General features: G+C 48.4%; 1 protein-coding gene across 1 annotated transcript; it reads left to right on the top strand.

Annotated features, from left to right (window-relative positions):
• Positions 1-2,108: 2,108 nt before the first annotated feature.
• MRAP (melanocortin 2 receptor accessory protein) lies at positions 2,109-17,745 on the top strand (the record flags this gene model as incomplete). Its single annotated transcript, XM_081235319.1, has 3 exons — positions 2,109-2,275; positions 16,581-16,700; positions 17,654-17,745. The coding sequence occupies exons 1-3, from the start codon at positions 2,170-2,172 to the stop codon at positions 17,743-17,745; spliced, it is 318 nt and encodes a 105-aa protein (XP_081091445.1). The 5' UTR covers positions 2,109-2,169.
• Between the last annotated feature and the right edge of the window lie 1,901 nt (positions 17,746-19,646).

Genomic DNA, 19,646 nt, shown 5'->3' with positions numbered 1-19,646 from the left:
CTTTACCTTTTTATCAACAAGATCTCACTCAGCCTTGAAACTGAACCGCTCTTTGGTCACATTTCTTTGCTGCTAATAGCCTAGGTCACCTCATTTGACCTTCGATTCCCAGCGGAGAAGGAGTCCCTGTCTCTTCTCCCTCCCTGTATCCATGCCTGTGTCTTAAGAGCATGATGTTCTTTGTCAGTTGCTTTTTGTAAGTCACGTCCATGAAGACTGCCTAGTGCCAAGGGCAGCTCAGCAGGCTGGGAGTCGGGAGACTCAGGTTCTTATCTGGATTCAATCACTAATTGGCTGGGTAAGCCTGAACATGTCACTTAACTTTCTGGAAAATACTGTGTGTGTGTGTGCGTGCACACGTGCACAGGGGTGCATGCTGGTGGGTGATGATGGTAACCTGAGGTTGGGAAACTTTTTCCTAGAGGTTCTCCTTACAGGACAGGCAGAGAGCTGGAGAACGTGAATAGTTAAGGCAAGAAATAGAAGGAGTTCATCTGTATCCAAGGTTGGTGTTGTACACAGAAAGAGACGGATGGATTATAAGAGGGGGGGTGAAAGTAGAGATGAAGAGGAGATGGGCTCGATGGAGGATGAGAAATGAGAAAAGAAGCATGGTGGGGTGGGAGGAAAGGCCACATTTGCTGGCAGGTGACAGCAACAGCTTATATTTACGGGCGCCTCCTACGGACAAGGCTGCTGTAAGTCCCGTGCCTGGCTGTGCCCATTCATACTTCCCAGCCCCCCCACCCCCACCCCCTGCCCGGGAGACACATGATGTGGTCATGCCCATTTCACGGATGAGGAAAGCCAGCTGCAGAGAGCTTAAGTCACTTGTCCAGGGCCACACTGCCGGGAAGAGCTACAGCTAGGATGCAAAGTGGGCAGCCTGGCTCCAGAATCCATGCTTGTGTCCCCTACACTCTACTGTCCCTTAACCAAGGACTCCCAGGAGACACGTGCACAGCAGCGCGCACAGCCACAGCTGGACGTACGTGCACAGGGATGTGCATGCTGTACGGAGTGTCTTTTCAAGTGGATCTTTCATCTCCTCACTTTGGAAACGCAGGAGCTCACTTCTCCCTTTCTAATCGACTGAACCACCGAGGTTCAGTCAGGAGGAGGGGTCCCCGTGGAATGCTGCAGGCCCCCCCGGTGGGCCTGAAGTTATCTGGTTCACTGTCTACACCATCAGTGCCCAGCTTTCCTCTGGCAGTGTAGACCTGAATCAAGAAGACTGGAATGTTCATATATTGGAGGGAAAGTCCCCATCATTCTGTGCATTTTGATTTCATAACTAATTCTAGGGATCCTCTCACATTTAGCCCTGCTTATTCCCAGTACTTGGAATGTTCCTCTTGATTGCATCTGTGCTCTTAGAAAAGTGACTGTACAACTTAGAGTCAGGCCCTGACCAGCAGAATCCTTGTCCCATGTGTCGTCAGCAGAGGGCTGGTGAACCCTATTCACCCTGGGGCCCTATTTCCCAAGAGCACAATCCATGTGGGATCTTGACACGAAAAACAGCCTGTCTGAACAGAGGCAACTGACTGATTGTTTCTTGGGGGCTCAGATGAAAGCTGGGAAGTGTGCTCAATTGGAGAGGAGTGTTCTTTTGGTTTAATTAATTACCGATGTGGACATGAGAGGTTGCAAGTTCAGGGCTGACATCACTCAGGCCCTCGGATAAGGAATCTAAGCCAGTGATTTGCTGGCTGCTTAATAGCACCAAGCGCTGCCTTAATGCAAGTCAAGGGCACTGCCAGGCTTTTGATTTGTTGATTAACTTTTTAAGTACTTAAGGTAAAAAGTGACTGTCCTTTCCAATCCTAGTCCACATCTTGCTTTTCAAGGGGCCCTGGGGGATCTGTTTTCCTGCCCTGACGCTGAGGGCCAACCTGGAACTGCACTGGGACTGCAGGCTCCAGCCTTGTAGCTCTGTTTGTTTTGGAGTTCCGTCAAGCAGGGCAGGATGGAACGCTCTACTTGAACCATGAAGATGTCAGGCCCACCCCTCTGACCTTCCTCTGAGCCCAACGGCTCTGATAAGTGGGCAGGCCTTGAGTCTGGAGACCCACAGACACACTTGGATGATTTTACAGAAATCAGCTGGGCAACCTCCTGGTAGAGCTCTGAGCAGCTCCGGAGGGGCCACCTGCCAGTGCCGCAGGCATGGCCAACCGGACCAACGCCTCTACCGCATACTACAGCTACGAATACTATCTGGACTACTTGGACCTCATTCCCGTGGATGAGAAGAAGCTGAAAGCCAACAAACGTGAGTCCCGAACTGGGAAAGCTGGCCAGGCAGAGGCTGGGGTTTGGCCCAAATGACTTTTCTCCATTCACTTAAGAACTACAACAGATGTCACCGGGAAGCCAGAACATGACTTGAGCTCGTGGATATAAGGGAATGGGGGGTGTATCTGTTATCTTCTGTAATAAGTTTGGAAGTAACCTCCTGAGAAACTAAGACACTTTGGGAGCAGAATCTACTGGTAAGATAGATTTCTTGATAGAGTTAGATTTGTCTGGGATTCCAATAAGCTAGATGAGTTTCTGCAAATTGCAGATTTCACGTTTTCTGTTGTCTCTATACAGATGTGGGAGAGAGTTACTGTGTCCACTCCTAAGATGTGTGACTTACTAATTCTTATTAAAATACCCACCAGTGTTTCATCTTCACAGTCTCAGAAAAGACAACCAGACAAGTAAACATTCTTTTCCTCCTTGCCCCTGCCCAGTCTTTATCTCTTGCGTAACTTGGTACTTTGTCAGCAATCTCCTCTGATTATTCCAGCTAGTCAGTCAAGATAATGAGTTAACTGAGTGAATGAACATGAAAAACAAAACAAAACACAAACAAAGTCTCAGTTTCAGGAGCCCATCCTCTCTGCCTATTCTGAAGTCCCTTGCGTTCCTTGGGATTTCACTACCATCACACACTATGTCCTTCAAAAAATGAACGCAGTCCTTAGAAGGAACCGATGTTTCTCGTATGAAAAGAAAGATAGTCTGTTACACACCAGCTCAAAACTGAAAAACTCGGATGGTATCATTTAATAAAAGGAGGCATATCCCTGGCAGGGCCCTTGGGGAAAGTGCTATAGAATGTCTGGTTAGGAAGTGTTCCTGTTTCCTGTTTCATTTACAACTAACTTGCAAAGGCTGAGGACTTCTGTTTCATGTTTGCTGAGGACTTCCTGTATCCCTGGCACTGTAGCAAAACCTCTGGAGGGAAAATGATTTGGCATGTGTTTTCTGATACAAGGTATATAATCATGACATTAAAATGCAGATTTCTTTTCACCTAGGACTCACAGTAAGGAAGACATATAGTAATAGGGAGAAAGTGGCAGATTTGAAATAAAAGCCCACATAAGTACATTATCAAAAGTTCAGAACTTCGGGACACATATTGATCTGGACAACATGTAGATCTGCATTCAGGAAAGACTTTTTGAAATTAACATGAATTAAATAAAATTCTGGCTCAGCTTCAGACACTCCTGTCCTTTTGTGTGCCAGACACCCCTCTCAGCCACCACCTGGGCTCCAAAGAGTCTCCCAGCTGCTTTGGGTGGGAGGACCGTTTGCAACTCTAGAGATTTAGAACCCGTGATCTCAGTCCTTTGCCCTTCCCCCCTTCCCCACAAACAACTTCCATTTCTGACGAAGACGGCTGGTGTTCTCTAAATTGTGTATGAGGTTTGAGATGTTCTTTCCTGCACACTTGAACTAGAGTTGGAAGTTTACAACCTGGGGAGCTAGAAATGAGGTCAAATAAGAAATTCCTCCTCAAACTCCCAAACCCAGTAAAGATGATCTCAGTGAGGAATCTTACCAGAGAGACAAGTCACTGCCTTGCCACCCTCCAGACAAGCTAGATGTTGGGGGCTTTTGACTCCTACAGGGGGAAGCCAGTTGCTGGGTCATCACTCCCATGAAGAGTAAACATCGATTGGTATTTTCTTTCTTTTTTTTTTTTCGCGGTACTCGGGCCTCTCACTGTTGTGGCCTCTCCCGTTGCGGAGCACAGGCTCCGGACACGCAGGCTCAGCGGCCATGGCTCACGGGCCCAGCCGCTCCGCGGCATGTGGGATCCTCCCAGACCGGGGCACGAACCCGTGTCCCCTGCATCGGCAGGCAGACTCTCAACCACTGCGCCACCAGGGAAGCTCTCGACTGGTATTTTCATAGCAAGGATTCAAGTTATGCATCTTAGGGGACTGCCAAAATAACTCTCCCATATCTGCATACAGACAATAGAAAACATGATATCTACAATTTGAAGAAACTCACCCAGCTTATTGGAACCCCAAACAAATAAATTAAACTCTATCAAGAAATCCATCTTAAGGAAATTCCCTGGTGGTCCAGTGGTTAGGACTCGGCGCTTTCACTGCTGAGGGCACCAGGTTCGATCCCTGGTCGGGGAACTAAGATCCCACAAGCCACGTGGTGGTGTGGCCAAAAATTAATTAACTAATTAAAAACATAAAATAAAAAAAATTTTAAATCTCATTTATTTAAAAAAATCCATCTTAAAAGAATATTCTGTCTCAAAAGTGTCCTAGTGTCTTAGAAAGTTAACTCCAGATTTATTACAATGGATATCAGATACCATTTGATACCCAACCCCTAGGTATCAGGAAGCTTTGACACCCACAGGGAAAGGTGCTCCTTCTGGGATCCTTTATTCCTGTGTGTGTCTCACATATCCCAGGCTTCATGTCTTATCTGAATTTAATTTCTAATGTCTCTGGAAAAGAATTTTGGGGCTAGGCAAAAATCCCTGTCCCACCAGGGTGTTTATGCCCTGAATAGATTAATTGTCTTGTTTTTTCTGGGTGACCAGCCATGGGGCTGTGGCTACGTCAGGGCTAGGTGCATGGACTCCCAAGCCTGTCCGCTGTAGTTCACATCTGAGCTCTGCTACTTACTAGCTCCGTGATCGTGGGCAAATAAGTTAGCAAGGCCAGGCCAGATTCAGGAGGAGGGAATTAGATGGGTTTTAGTGGGAGAAGCATTAAAAATTGGAGGCAGTCTTCAATTCACAATAAACAACAAAAATATGGCAGATGGCAAGATGTGCTCCACAGAAAAATCAAATAGGAAGGGTGGCTAGGAGAGCTGGGGCCCAAGGAAGGGTTGACACCCTGACTAGGGTGGTAGGTAAAGGCCTCTCCAAGGTGACCTGTGAAGAGGTGAGAGATCAAGCCTTGAGGATGTCTTGGGAAGGAGTCTTTTAAGCAGCAAGAATACCAAGGGCAAAGGCTCTGAGGGAGGGGAGCGCCTGGTGTATTCCAGGAATGACAAAGAGACTGCAGTGACTATTCCCGTATATTTTTGGAAACTACTTTGGAAATATCATTTTTCTTTTAAAATGGAAACCACTTTATTATTTCATAAGTCAACACAACCCATCCATCAACAAGAGCAAAAATAATAGAAATATATGGGCAATCGATATGTAAAGACAATAACAGAAGGAACTCAGATGGCCAAGGAACATGAGGAAATGCTCAATGTCAAAAGTCATCAGGGAAATGCACTGGGAAAGAACAATCAGATACCATTTCCCACCCACTGGATCAGCAAAAATTAAAAGGTTGGTATTTCAAGTGTTGGAGTAAGAAGTACAGAAATTAGTGTTGTCAAATGCCGCTGATGGGAGGAAATCTGGGTTCACCATTTGGGAGAGCACCTTGGCAAGGACCAGAGACGTTGCAGATGTTCACAGGCATCATTCAGCATCCCTCTCCCAGGCATCCACCTCGGGAGATGCTTGCATGTGTCCACAAGGATGCATGTATTTCGATGCTCACTGCAGCACTGTATGTCGTAGGCAGAAACAGGAGATGGGATAAATAAATGATGGTGTGTTACTATGACCACTTTTTTTTTTTTTTTTTTTTTTTTTTTTGCGGTACGCGGGCCTCTCACTGTTGTGGCCTCTCCCGTTGCAGAGCACAGGCTCCGGACGTGCAGGCTCAGCAGCCATGGCTCACGGGCCCAGCCGCTCCGCAATATGTGGGATCTTCCCGGACCGGGGCACGAACCTGTGTCCCCTGCATTGGCAGGAGGACTCTTAACCACTGCGCCACCAGGGAGGCCCTGACCACGTTTTTAAAATATATTTTTTAAAGGTTGATATGCTCCTTAGTAAATTACTTCACTCTACCAGTCAGAAAAAAAATCAGTGTTAACATTTCAGTGCCTAGCCAATTAGGGTTGTTCTGTGTCTGTATCCTCATGTGCACACAGACACATACACATGTGCATGCATGGACATACACACACACCTATACATCCACATACAATTGCACTCCTACTTTGTGTGCTGTTTTGTAATAACTCCTGCCTGGAGCTGCTGAGGGGAAACTGAGAACTCCCTTGGGTCCCCTCTCTCCTCCCTGGGCCTGTCTGTAACTGTATGAAGCTGGGTCCAGTGGATGGGAAAGTGGACATCCTCTCCTATGGATGCTCAGCAGAGCTCAGGTGGGGAGGACAGGGCGCTGAGCTTGTGGGAAGTTGTGTTATCAGCTGGTGACCATGACTCCATTTTCTGGTCCCTTTGGAAAACATCAACCTACAAGCTTATCTTCTTCTTTCCCCTGGTTTCGGTCTCTCTCCATCTTCACTTCCATCTCCTCAACCTCTTCTTTCTCTTGCTTCACTCTCCTGAGGGCAACCAACCTTCTAGGTTTGCCCAGGACTGTCCCATGGATGCATATTGAGAAACCCAGGCACATCGGATGGTCACCTTAATTCTCCTCTCCTTCCTCAAGCCCCACAAACATAGGAACAGGGCTGCCACTAACCTCCATGGTAGAGAAAATTAGAAAAAAAGCCTCCTCCTTTGGGCACACAGCTAATCACAACCCATTCAGGTGGGGTCCCTTGAGCAGTGTGCAGCCTGTGTAACTATTCATGGCGTCCTTGCATAGGAGGGACTGCAGGCTCAACCATGTGCCCTTTGGTCATTTCCCTGCCCCTGCCTTCCCCAATAGGTCTACGCCCCCTTTTCCTCCTGCTAGTCCCTCTGAAATTAGGCGCTGTCAATTTTGTTTTCAATCTTTTCAAAGACATCCACTTCTGCACCAGACCAGAAACACTCCATACCTTTTCCCACCTTCTGGCCATTGCTCATGATTAAGTCAACAATCAAAATTCTGTACTATCCATTACACGTCAGACAGTTGTATGGGAGCTGGAGGTATAAAAGCAAATTGACTAACTCCACGTCCTGTTTTATTCAACAACTGTTTTATTTTATTACCACGTTGATCTATTTTGTGCTGATGTATTTCCAAGTAGGTTAGAGACCTCATGACACTCCTCCAGCAAATTTAGGCAACTATTAAAAGTTAGGCCATCACAGTACATCTAAACTCTTCAACAATTATTTCTTAGTATCATCTAATCTCCGGTCTATATGCAAATTTTCCCAGTTCCCCCCAATTGTGCATGAGAGTTATTTTGTCCACTCCATGCTGATGAGCTGTGTCTGGTCCCTGGAGTCTCTCTTAGTCTAGACCAGACCCTTTTTGTAGATGACACTGGCTCGAGGAAGAGATCAAGCAGGTCACTCTGTTTATCCTCAACCCTCCGGTCAAGTGGGAGATACTGATCAGTAATAAATGTTTATTCAGTTAATGGTGTTAGGCTGGAGATTTGGGAAAGTTGCCCACAGAGCACAGAGAAGGACACCCCTGGGGAGAAGTAAGAGGTGAAGGAAGGCTTCCCAGGGAAGATGTGGCAAAGCTGAGTCCAAAAAATTGATGAGAATTTGCCTGCTACTCAGGGCGCGGGCACAGGGTAGAGAACAGTTACACTCCTGTATATAAAAGATGTGCTTCCGGGAGGGTGTTTTGGGAAGAGTGACAAAGGATGAGCTCCAGATCCCCGGGGGCCAGATTCTTGCAGGCCAGCCTGGGAGGATCCCTGTAAACTGCAGGGAGTCATTTAAAATTGTAAGCAGGGAAGAGACAAGGGCCGATTTTCTTGCTAAGAAAATGGTTCTGGTGAACATATAAATGTGAGGGTCAGTAGGGTAGTGGTGACACGTGGGCAGGAAACAGCCATGTGCTGGGGCCGGAAGCATAAAGTTGAAAAGATCCCTACCCTTAGGAGTTCACAGTATAGGAGGGAGTGGCCGCATAAATGAACGAATGAGCGTGCTCCGGTGTTACAGCCATGGGAATAGAAGTACGTGAGGCTCAGAGAGGCCAAGTGGCTTACTTAATGTCACCCAGCTGACTAGTCACAGAGCCAGGACCTAAATTCCAGCTCTGATGCCTCAGGACTCTTCCCAGGACACTTGTCATGATCAGGAGGCAGATTCTCACCCGGATGTCAGATCCAGCAGAGCAGGAACCTTTGTCCACCTTTCTCTCTCTCTCTCTCCCGAGCTCCTAAATAGTGCCTAGCACACAGTAGGCACACAATAGCTGTTTGCTGAATGAATGAATAAACTAATGTGAAGTAGGCGGCTCTTGCACACATTATTAATTTTTATGATGAATATTTGCACCAATTATCAATTTATTGCCTCTCAGCTCTGAATGCGCCCTTCAAACTAGGCTCTGTGATCAAAGGTGGAATTTTCTTTAAAGTGAGCACGTGTTAGGCTTTCTCAGGAGAGGGCTCTGGAGGGCACCGCTGGAGCACCAGGGTTGGGGGTTCAGCAGTGAGGGCGTGGGGACGTCTGGGGGAACTAGCCCTGGTCCCTGGCCCAGAACACCGTCTCCCTGAGATCTTGCAGCCTCGGGTGTGGCAATAACCTCTCTGCAGCCATGTAGACAAAGAAACCAAAGCCCCCGGGGAAACCTGTGGTCGGTGGGGGAGGCGCCACAACTCCTCCATCTTCCTCCCTTCCCCCTCAACACCCCCACCCCCCCGACACACACACACACCAGGCCTCCAGAGGGCTCTCCATGGTTTGTCCAGCAGCTCCAGGCAAGCTCAGGCCCGGCTGAACGACCCAACCCCTCTGCCATCCAGTGGCCAAACCACATCTCCTCCAGGGAGGTCTGAACCCCTTCCAAGTTCGTCCTTCCTTGGCGTTATAGGCTGAATTGTGTCCTCCGGCCCCCCACCAAATTCTTATGTTGAGGTTCTAACTCCCAGTACCCCAGAAGGTGACTGTATTTGGAGATCAGACCTTTACAGAGATGATTAAGTTAAAATGAGGTCATTAGGCTGGGCCGTAATCCAGAGCGACTGGTGCCCTTGTAAGAAGAGATTAGAACACAGACACACACAGGGGGATGACCATGGGAGGACCCAGTGAAAGACAGGCCAAGGAGAGAGGCCCCAGAAGAAACCGACCCTGCTGACACTTTGGTCTTGGACCTCCAACCTCCGGAGCTGTGAGAAAATTAATTTCTGTTGTTTAAGTTACCCCAGACACGGTACTTTGTTACAGCAGCCTGTATTAGTCCTTTCAGGCTGCTATAACAAAATACTATAGACTGGGTGGATTATAAACAACAGAAATTTATTTCCCACAGGTCTGCAGGCTGGGAAGTATGCAACAGACACATAGGGAATGCCCTGGATTGTCCCCATGGACTCGAGGGCAGGGCACCCTCTCCTACAGGATGAGGGTCCTGGGGGACTCCAAATACTATCTACTGTCTCTAAAGAAAATTCCTTAGAGCTAAGCATCACCCAGTCAGAGTTTAAGTAGTCAAGCCCTGTCTTAGTCTCCTTGGGCTGCTATAACAAACTATCACAGGCTGGCTTAAGTAACAGACATTTATTTCTCACAGTTCTGGAGGCTGGAAGTCCAAGATCAATGTGGCAGTAGAGTCTCTGCCTGGTGAGGACTTGCTTCCTGGCTTGTAGACGGCCACCTTCTCTTTGTCTGCTCACAGGGCCTTTCCTTGGTGCAAATGGTGAAAGAGTGTATGTGTGTCTCTTTCTCTTCTTATGAGGTCGCCAATCCTAATGAGGGCTCCACCCTCATGACCTCCTCTAACCCTAATTACCTCTCAAAGGCCCCACGTCCAGAAATCATCACACTGGGGATTAGGGCTTCCACATATGAATGGTGGGGAGGAGACACAAACATTCAGTCTATAGTGGCACCTTTGTCTTGGCCATCAGCTGAAGCAGACAGAGAGAATTCACTCTGCACATCCTGCCTCCTAGATATATTTCAAATCAGATCTGGCTGTGCATGCTGTTTTGTACCCTGCTCTTACTGACCTCACAGTATTTTGTTTTCCCATGTTGTTAAATATTCTTTCACAAAAATTTTGCCAATAGCTGCATGGTGTTCTAGAAATATGTATCTTTGAACATACAGAATGTTTCCAGAATTTTGCTCTTACAAGCAGTGGCCTTGGGGAGAGAAGAACTTCTGCCACTGTTGTGTGTTAAGTAAAGATGTCTCGCCTATTTTTGTCCTTAGTATTTGAATTCAAAAAAGTTCACTAAAAAAGAAAAAGCCTAAAAAGTGCAAAAGCAGAAATCTCCCTCATCCAATCTCTGTGCTCCCGTTATCACTGTGTCACTTTTGTTTTCTGCGATGATCAGCAAAAGGCAGCATTGGGCAGTCTCAGGGATGCTCTGTTACTTGGCTTCGAAGGTACGGTAAGGTAAGCGTGAGTCCAGGTGAGGGTGGACAGAGGTCAACCACAGCAAGCAGGTGACCTCCTTTGCTGACCAATGTGACTTTCTCTGCCTGCCAGTTCCTCTGGGCTGGATCGCCAACCCAGTCAAACAAATCAGAAAGCATCCTATCCCAGGTCTCTGCAGGGGTGCACATCAAAGACAGAAAGATGCTGGGAATGCTTTGGGCAAAGAGGCAAAGCTCTCGCTCAGATCGTCTCACTAGAAGGTCACCTAGGGTGGCTGGTAGGCATGGCGAAGTCCAGGCTGGGTTCAACTCCTATGTCAAGTAGAGAAGACAAAAATAGAAGAAAAAATCCCCGAGCTCATGTGTTAACCTAACAAGCAGGAAGGAATTTAAGATTTTTGTGTTCATGCCCAGACAGTGCAATTTATTCCACCATGGTTGGGCAGATAATTGGAAACGTCTAGGGATTTAGATATATTTTTATGAGCACTCAGTGCTCACTTGAAGGCTGTGGGTTGCCCTTTCCCAGGATGGCTTAAAGGCTGGTGTGATTCTGTTACAGGGACATCACAAGGATTGTTAGCCTTGTGATTTTTCAGACGTGGCTTCTGTTTCACGGAAAGGTTAAGAATCTTCCCAACACCGTCAGAAAGGTGGAAAATGCAAATCTGTTTCCTGAGACCCTGCCTGAACAGACTGATTACACGTTTGATCTTCTATTTGTTCCCTTTTCAGCAGCTAAGCTTAGGAGAAAAAAGCAGTCCCATATTCCAGTCTTACAGCAACCATACAGATTATTTTAATACCATGAGTCTCCAGATACTACTCAAGTACTCCCTTGCAGGGAGCAGTGAGATGAATTGATTTTCCTTGGGTAGTGTCTGGCTTTACTGCTGTATTATTTACTTCTCAGGTCAATATGTCTTCTTCGTTTAATTAGGGGTTAGGAAGAATTTGTCATGGCCCATATTGACTTCTGCTGATGCACTGCCTCTGGCGGCTGCAATAATAAGGAAGTCTGGTAAGCTGGGATGAAGTGAGAGAGTGGCATGGACATATAGACACTACCAAATGTAAAATAGAGAGCTAGTGGGAAGCAGACGCATAGCACAGGGAGATCAGCTCGGTGCTTTGTGACCACCTAGAGGGGTGGAATAGGGAGTGTGGGAGGGAGACGCAAGAGGGAGGAGATATGGGGATATATGTGTATGTATAGCTGATTCACTTTGTTATACAGCAGAAACAAACACACCATTGTAAAGCAATTAGACTCCAATAAAGATGTGAAAAAATAAATAATAATAAGGCAGTCTGTTCATCTGCTTCTCTGACAGCTAGGAAAGGAAGAACAAAAACACACCACTAACCAATCTCTTCGGAACACAATGCATAGATTTCAGGGTAAAGATTGAACAAAGGACCTATATATAACTCTTCTCTTTTGGTCAGAGGGATCAAGTTCAGGTTACAACTTTAATTATGATGTTTAAGTCTTCAGCAAATGGTCAGTCCCATGGACATGACGTAAGCAGTGAAAGTGATTTTTAAACAAAGATATGAGTATGTTTACCTTGGAACAAATTTCCCATCTAGCTAGCCCCATGTGGAACTGCCAAACTTGAATGAGTCTGTCATTGCTCAAAAACTGCTTGGAACTCTTACTTTGGAAATGACTTTGGTGGCCATGACACATTCTATGAAATGCCCACAGAGATAAATTATGTATTTCTTTGGAGAGTGGATTTGCTTCTGGGAAATAGTTAAGAATCACCCAGAAACCAATCAGGTGAATGGACTTAAGCTGACTGATACCAGCTGGTTGTCAAAAATAAAATATCTCATAAGGTAGCAAAATTGGTGTGTGTGTGTGTGTGTGTGTGTGTGTGTGTGTGTCCTTCAAGGTAATTGCAAAAGAAGAATTTATAAATGTTTGATCATCGTATGTATTTTAGGAAAATTTAGATGACTCTGTGGTAGAGAGCGGATGATTATTTTGAAGGTCCGCCTTCATTTGGATTTGTCAGTTTTGATACGTTCATTTAAAAAGTCCATTTTTTTATAGATTCAATAGAGAAAATTGGTTAAATTAACAGAGTTCCAGATAAAACAGATGTTGATTTCTCTTTCATGTACAAGTTTGAAGGATGGGATGGTAGGTCAGCTCCATGAAATCTTCAAGAAGTGGCTTTGTTGTAGCTCATATCTCTGCCATCCCTGCCATCCAAGCCTGGCTCTAGCCATCACATCCATGTTCTGGGCAACAAAATGGAGTAAGGGCATAAGAAGGGACATGGGTTTTAGAAATCCAGCCATCTCTGCAGAAGGACTCCTAGAAGCTGTCCTGTAACTGCTCCACTCACATCTCATTGGCCAGAACCTTGTCTCATGACCCTACTAACTGAAAGGGAGGCTGGGAAATGTAGTCTTCATGCCAGGAAGCCACGTGACCTGCTAAAAGAGGGGTTCTATTACTATGGAAGCATGCGAAAGCAAACATTAGGATTGACAGCCAGCAGTCTATGCTACAATTACCTTCACTCATAGCTTACATTGTAGTGAGCTTGAAGGATGCTGTGATATTACTTGCCACAAAGCCCTTGTAACTGAAATAATATTAGTTCTATTTATACCTTGGTTCATGACCATTAAACAAGGAATCGTGCCATGTACATTGCATATACATATTAGTTTATTTAATTTGCCTAACAGCCAAAAAACACATACTGTTATCCCCATTTAACAGATAAGGAGTTTATCTGTTAATAAATTTAGAGATGTAAAAATCTCAGATTGCCTGAGATCAAACAGCTAGGAAATGACCAAGTCAGAATTTGTTAGCCTCCAGAGCCTAGGCCCTTAACCCTGTTATTATTCCCCAAGAAGGGAAAACCCTTGGGGTTAATTTTATTCTAGGACCTTGGAGAAGAGGGAAGGGAAGGGGAGATTTCCGTGGCCGGACCAGTTTCATGGTCAAGCCAGCCTGGCGCTCCTTGTTGTAAAGACAAGCCCACGGATGGTTAAACATTTCCAACACGGGGGAATGACAGCTCTCACCCTTGGTACAAAATGTTCTCTCAAGCACTTAGGCAGAACCTTCAGGAAGAAGAGGAAAAAACCCTATTTTCTTGGCTGCCTTTTTCAACGGAACACGATGAAATAGAATACAGTACAGGAAACAGCTAGTGGCTACTGTTTGCCTTTTTGGTCTGGCGAAATTAAAATTTCACTTCTCTGAAGACACTGTGTTCTGGGAGCGGTAACATCTCATTTCCTGCTCAGCATCTGGAGATAATGACCAAGGGCTGGGACAGACAGTGTGAGCCTGGGAGAGGGGAGGGGGGTGTCTCAACTGCTCAGGGTGGAAGCTGTTTTCTTAGAGGCTCTGACGGAACTTACTTGGGTGCCAAAGACCTCAAATCCTGCATTACTTTTATGAAAGTAAAAGAGCGTTAGTGTCTGCAGACATCTGAAAGTTCCTTATACAATAAAAATCCCAAACCATATTTTCTGAAAACATGCATACTCTTATACTTTGAGGGTTATACAATAAATGGTGACTCTTTGGGACAGAGTTGAACCGAAGCAGATATTGTGGAATAATACACAGTGAGCAGGCAAGGAACACTAAGAAAGTCAGAGGCTTCTTTTCTTTTTTTTTTTTTTTTTTTTGCGGTACGCAGGCCTCTCACTGTTGTGGCCTCCCCCGTTGCGGAGCACAGGCTCCGGACGCGCAGGCCCAGCGGCCATGGCTCACGGGCCCAGCCGCTCCGTGGCATGTGGGATCTTCCCAGACCGGGGCACGAACCTGTGTCCCCTGCATCGGCAGGCGGACTCTCAATCACTGTGTCACCAGGGAAGCCCCAGAGGCTTCTTTTGATTGACATATACACACTACTGTATATGAAATAGATAACTAATAAGAACCTACCGTACAGCACAGGAAACTCTACTCAATACTCTGTAATGGGGGCTTCCCTGGTGGCGCAGTGGTTGAGAGTCCGCCTGCTGATGCAGGGGACACGGGTTCGTGCCCCAGTCCGGGAAGATCCCACATGCCGCGGAGCGGCTGGGCCCGTGAGCCATGGCCGCTGGGCCTGTGCGTCTGGAGCCTGTGCTCTGCAACGGGAGAGGTCACAACAGTGAGAGGCCCGCGTACCACAAAAATAAATAAATACTCTGTAATGGCCTATATGGGAAAAGAATCTAAAGAAAAGAGTGGATATATGTATACGTACAACTGATTCACTTTGTTGTATACCTGAAACTAACACAACATTGTAAATCAACTATACTCCAATAAAAATTTTTTTAAAAAGTCCTTAAGCTTAAGACAGATGGCAACCACCTCGTTTCCTATTTCCCAGGAGCCCATACGTCCCCTTCAACAGTTTGTTGCTCTAGGGCACCCCCAGCGGTTTCTCAGGTCAGGGACAGAAAGCAGGGAGGATGTGAGAGTCAGCCTGGGGGGCTTCGCTGTCCTTGCCTGTCTTCAGTGTGAGTGCCAAGTTGCTGATGCATTACTAGGTGGTGGAGGTCCATGACTCCTTTTGCAAATACTGCATCTTTTCCTCATCACCTATTTTTGACACTTTTAGGACCTAAAATCAACTCTTACAAGGTCTCAGTTCCTCCCTCTGCCTGTCTTGGATCATAGAGGGCAGAGGCAACGATCTTTACTGAATTACTATTATTTACCCCACGACTGACTCATAGATCTCTAATCCTCCATTCATTCATTCAGTTATTTGTTCATTTGTTCACCCATTTATAAACATCTTTTCATTTGAATCCATCACAAGGACATCTTTTGTTTGAACAGAATCCAACAGAAGGCAGGGCAGGGCTAGCACAGGCAGTGCAGCAGGAGTGCCGAGGAGGAGGCTGGGGGAGAGATGCAGCATCCTGAAGGGGGTCAGCGATTTCTGGTGGGCTAGGTTGGCCCCCTCTGAATCCTTAACAGCCCCCAGCAAAGCCTGGCTCCTGTACGTGCTTAATACACGCGTGTTGATTACCATCCTTCAGTGGCTTCCTTTGGTCACACATGTAGGTGCCTAGCATATCCTGGTCTGGGGCATCTTGTCCTGGGGGCATGAGTGTGTCTGGGATAAGATACTTGCAGACACTTATTATGAGCCTGGTACTCTGTGCCCAGAGCTAAAGACAACCCCCACGAGAAACTATACCCCAGCAGTTCCCTAGCAACTTGCCGAAAGTTCCAGACCCTGAGTCTCAGAGAAAGGAACCTCCTGGCCTGCCAGGTTCTACCCAGGGCCCAGAAGAGACTAAGCATCTTTCCTGTTTTCCCTATGTCCTTTCACCTCCGGCCACAGATACAGCCAGAGTAGTGGCTGCAATAGTGCTTTTTCCTCCTGCCACTGCCCCACAGCTGGGCCTGTCCCTCGGAAAGAAAGGGACAAGCTCTTTCCACCTCTAGCAGGCTGGCCGTGGCAGGCCTTGGGTGACAACTCCACAGCAGGAAGGGCCTGGCCCGTCATGCGGCAGGCTGGCACAGTGGCCTAGCGCACATCCTTTTTTCTAAGTCTCTGATCTTGGGGTCTTTGAAGCTGTCCCTAACCAGGCTGGTAGGGGCTGCCGCCCTCACAGGGGAGGGGAGGCCGTCTTGCCACGAGAAGTTGCTCACAGCTCTTTCTTCTCCCTCCGCAGAGGAAGGGAGGAGGGGAAATCCGTTCTCTGAGCATCAGTAGCAGCCGAAAAAGCAAACCCATGAGGTGTCACCCAACTTCATTTACTGTGTTTTCCCCTCAGGAAGCCCCCTACACTCACCCAGAGGCCCGTGGCCCTGGGAAAACGCCAGGTCCCTGCTGTTGACCGTTTCCTTCCCAAGGTTGTCATTAATGGAAAAATCTGCCCCTGTACCTCCACCCCCCCATCACAGCCGAGAAGACTTAGCCCCAGAGCCCCATCCCCAGCACATGCGGGCCCTCGCTTCCCGGGGCCCTGTGACATCACACTGATGCGTGTCCACCTCCCACAGATTCAATCGTCATCGCCTTCTGGGTGAGCCTGGCAGCTTTCGTGGTGTTCCTGTTCCTGCTGCTGCTGTCCATGTCCTGGCCAGCCTCCCAGCACACGAGGAAAGTAAGGACAGGCGGAGGTATGTGGTAAGTGGCCACCTGAGGGGCTAAATAGGGGGTGTCTGTATGTCCCAGGTGGAATATTATTTGGCCATAAAAAGGAATAAAGCCCTGATTCATGCCACAACGTGGATAACCCTTGGAAACACTGTGCTGCGTGAAAGAGGTGAGGCACCGAAGACCACACGTGGTGTGATTCCCTGGATGTGAAATGTCTACAAGAGGCAAACCCACAGACAGGAAGCAGACTGGCGGTTGCCCAAGGCTGGGAGAAGGCAGAGTAAGCGGGGCTGACTGCTAAGGGGCACAGGGTTTCTTTGGGGCACGAGGTAACGATTCCAACATGGATTGTGGTGATGGTCACACAACTCAGGGCACGTACTAAAGACCATTGAATTATAAACTTTAAACGGGTGAACTTTGTGGTGTGTAGACTCTAACTCAGTTAAGCTGTTCCAGACCGTGAAGCAGAAGTTAAACTGGAGGTACAATCCATGCGTTCCAAGTAGTAACTAGAGCCGAGCTCGTTGTATGCTAGTTCTCCTGTGCTACGCAATTGGCCTCCCGCATCCAACTTTCCCTTCCAGCTGAATCCACCCAACACAGCCACCGCTGTCCTAAGGACAATGCTTACAAGGGGCCCTATACCACCTCTCTCCCTGCCATAGCTCATGGGACCAGGGTTGAGCAACCAACCCGGAGAGGGCTGGTGCAGGGCTGGCCACTGGCCCTAGAAACATATGGCCTGGCAGGGGAGCTGGGGCCACGAGCCACTGAGGGGGCCAGAGGAAGATGGTGGCTGGGTGCCATTATGGACCAAGAAATCCTGGGGTGTGGGAACCGTGAGTCAGCACAGGCAGCTGGGAGCAGGGAGAGGTGGGCAGAGCCGTTCTGAGAGGAGGGCAAGAGGAGCCTCCAAGCCCCTGAAAGAACCAGCGGGCAGCCCCCCTGCCTGACGGGGTCCCCCTGCCAGTTCCCCGAGGGCCTGTGGATCTGCAGAGTCACAGACCTGCCTGGAGGGGCCTCTGTCTCTCCTACGCCCTCGTCCACCCGCCCTGTCCATAGTGTCTCATGCACCGGGTCTACACACACCAGGTCATTCTGGTTCCCTTGGTCACATGTGGGAGGCGGGGACCAGCTTTCGGGCAATGAAGAAATCCATTCTTTCAGTCTTCAGAACGCACGCTGAAGCCAAGCAGATTTTTACCCCCCAAGAGATCCCCGAGGGACAAACTAATGCAATTGACTTTCTTTTCTACTCTTCTGAGGTGACCTGGAGCAAGCCCTGTGCTAGGGCCAGTTTGCGAGGAGACTCAGCTACCCTCCCAGCGGAAGGTTCCCCGGTCTGGTGAGCACACAGGGGTTTTGCACATCTTCTGGGCTACAGTTTTACAACAGGGCAAAATAGTGACGCTCTTTGCCCTGACTGGCCGCGTGGCTTAGTACAGAAAATGCTCTCTGGGAATTTTGTGACAAGGAATGCTCAGGGCGGCCAAATAGATCCTTAGTTAGATTTAGGAAAGAGAATGCTGAGTTGCTTCCCGAAGAGTCATTCTTTTCATGCTGAAGAAAAAAAAAAAAAAAAAGATTGTGCTAGCCTCACCTGAGTCATCTGGAAGGAGGGCTTAGCGCCCTCGTGCTCCCTTCCTGGCCTTCCTCATTCACGTTCCAATTATAACCACGTTTGAACTAGTTCTCTAGCTTAGACAGCTATCGGGACATGGCCTCAGCTCGTCCTGATCCCCACAAGGCAGTTATCATCCCACTTCACCGATGAAACTAAAGGCAGGCGGGATGCGTCCCGCGCCCCCAGCACCTCGAGTGCAGGAGGGTCCATCTAGGGAGGATGGATTTCTGGCTCAGATACAAGTTGGCGTGAGGTACGGACACGAGATGAGCTGCACTCAGACACGTGGATGGACGGAAGGTCAACCTCCCCCCATCCCATCCCCCCACCGCTGCCTCCGCCAGCTGTGAATCTGTGACGTGAGGTCAGAGGGAAAGCCCCAAGGTCAGGGTCACCATCGAGCACTTCCTCTTCCATTTCTCCACTGTGGTAGCCTTGGTGAGCCAGGCTGAGCCCCACCCCCACTTCCTGGGCCTGCTTCCCTGGCAGAGGGGCTCTCGCCCTGTGACTCTCCCCTGCAGGCTTTGGCCAGGCAGGAGGGTGCAGCAGGGAGTCCCCTCCCCAACCCGGGGAAGGACAGTTCTCCGGGCAGCTTGGATGCCTCCTTCCCTCTGCTCTGTCCGCAGGAACAATGCCCAGCACCACCCAACGTGCCCATGGAGTCTCGGCCTCAACCTCCCTGTCTGTGTGTGGAAGCAACCCCAGCACCAGGGGGCCCCCCAGGGGACCCCGTCGCCTCTACCAAGCTCGGTCGAGGAAGCAGGTGGCGGAGCATCGGGCCCCACCCAGCAGCTGCAGCGGGAGAGTCCCTCCACCTCGGCCCCCTGCCACCCCCAGGGCCACCCTGCTCTCCTCTGGGAACTGGCCCTCGATGGGGACCCGCACGGCACCAGGTGACGCCAGGAACTTCGAGCCCAGTGAGCCTCCCCTGCAGACAGAACCTCTCGATGGCAGAACCAACAGCCCAAACCAGGGCCATTGCTGAGTGAGCCGGGGAACTCAAACCAACCCGGACACGCACGTGCCGTCTGAAAGCCTGTTTACAGGTAGCAGGATGTGCAACTAGGTCAAGAATGACTGTACAAGGGGGCGCAGGTATGCATTTACCCAAGGCTGGCAACAGCCCATCTGGCTGAGGGGGAAGCCCCCAGTATTGCTCATTTTGTTTAGTGCACTTAACCTATTTACTGCTTATGCTTGCTTTGGGAAGGATAGAAAAGTAAAGTATGTATGAATTAAAATTAAAAAATATTCACTGACCTCTACTATGTCACTTTATAGTTTCAGCTATTACTTCTGCAATGTTTTTTTATCAACTCTGAGTTCGCTTGGCTGATCT

Source organism: Mesoplodon bidens, assembly GCF_964165515.1.
Source record: "Mesoplodon bidens genome assembly, chromosome: 5".
Taxonomy (NCBI): domain Eukaryota; kingdom Metazoa; phylum Chordata; class Mammalia; order Artiodactyla; family Ziphiidae; genus Mesoplodon; species Mesoplodon bidens.
The sequence above is the reverse complement of the archived record's forward strand: the minus strand, read 5'-3'. Positions and strand labels throughout refer to the sequence as shown.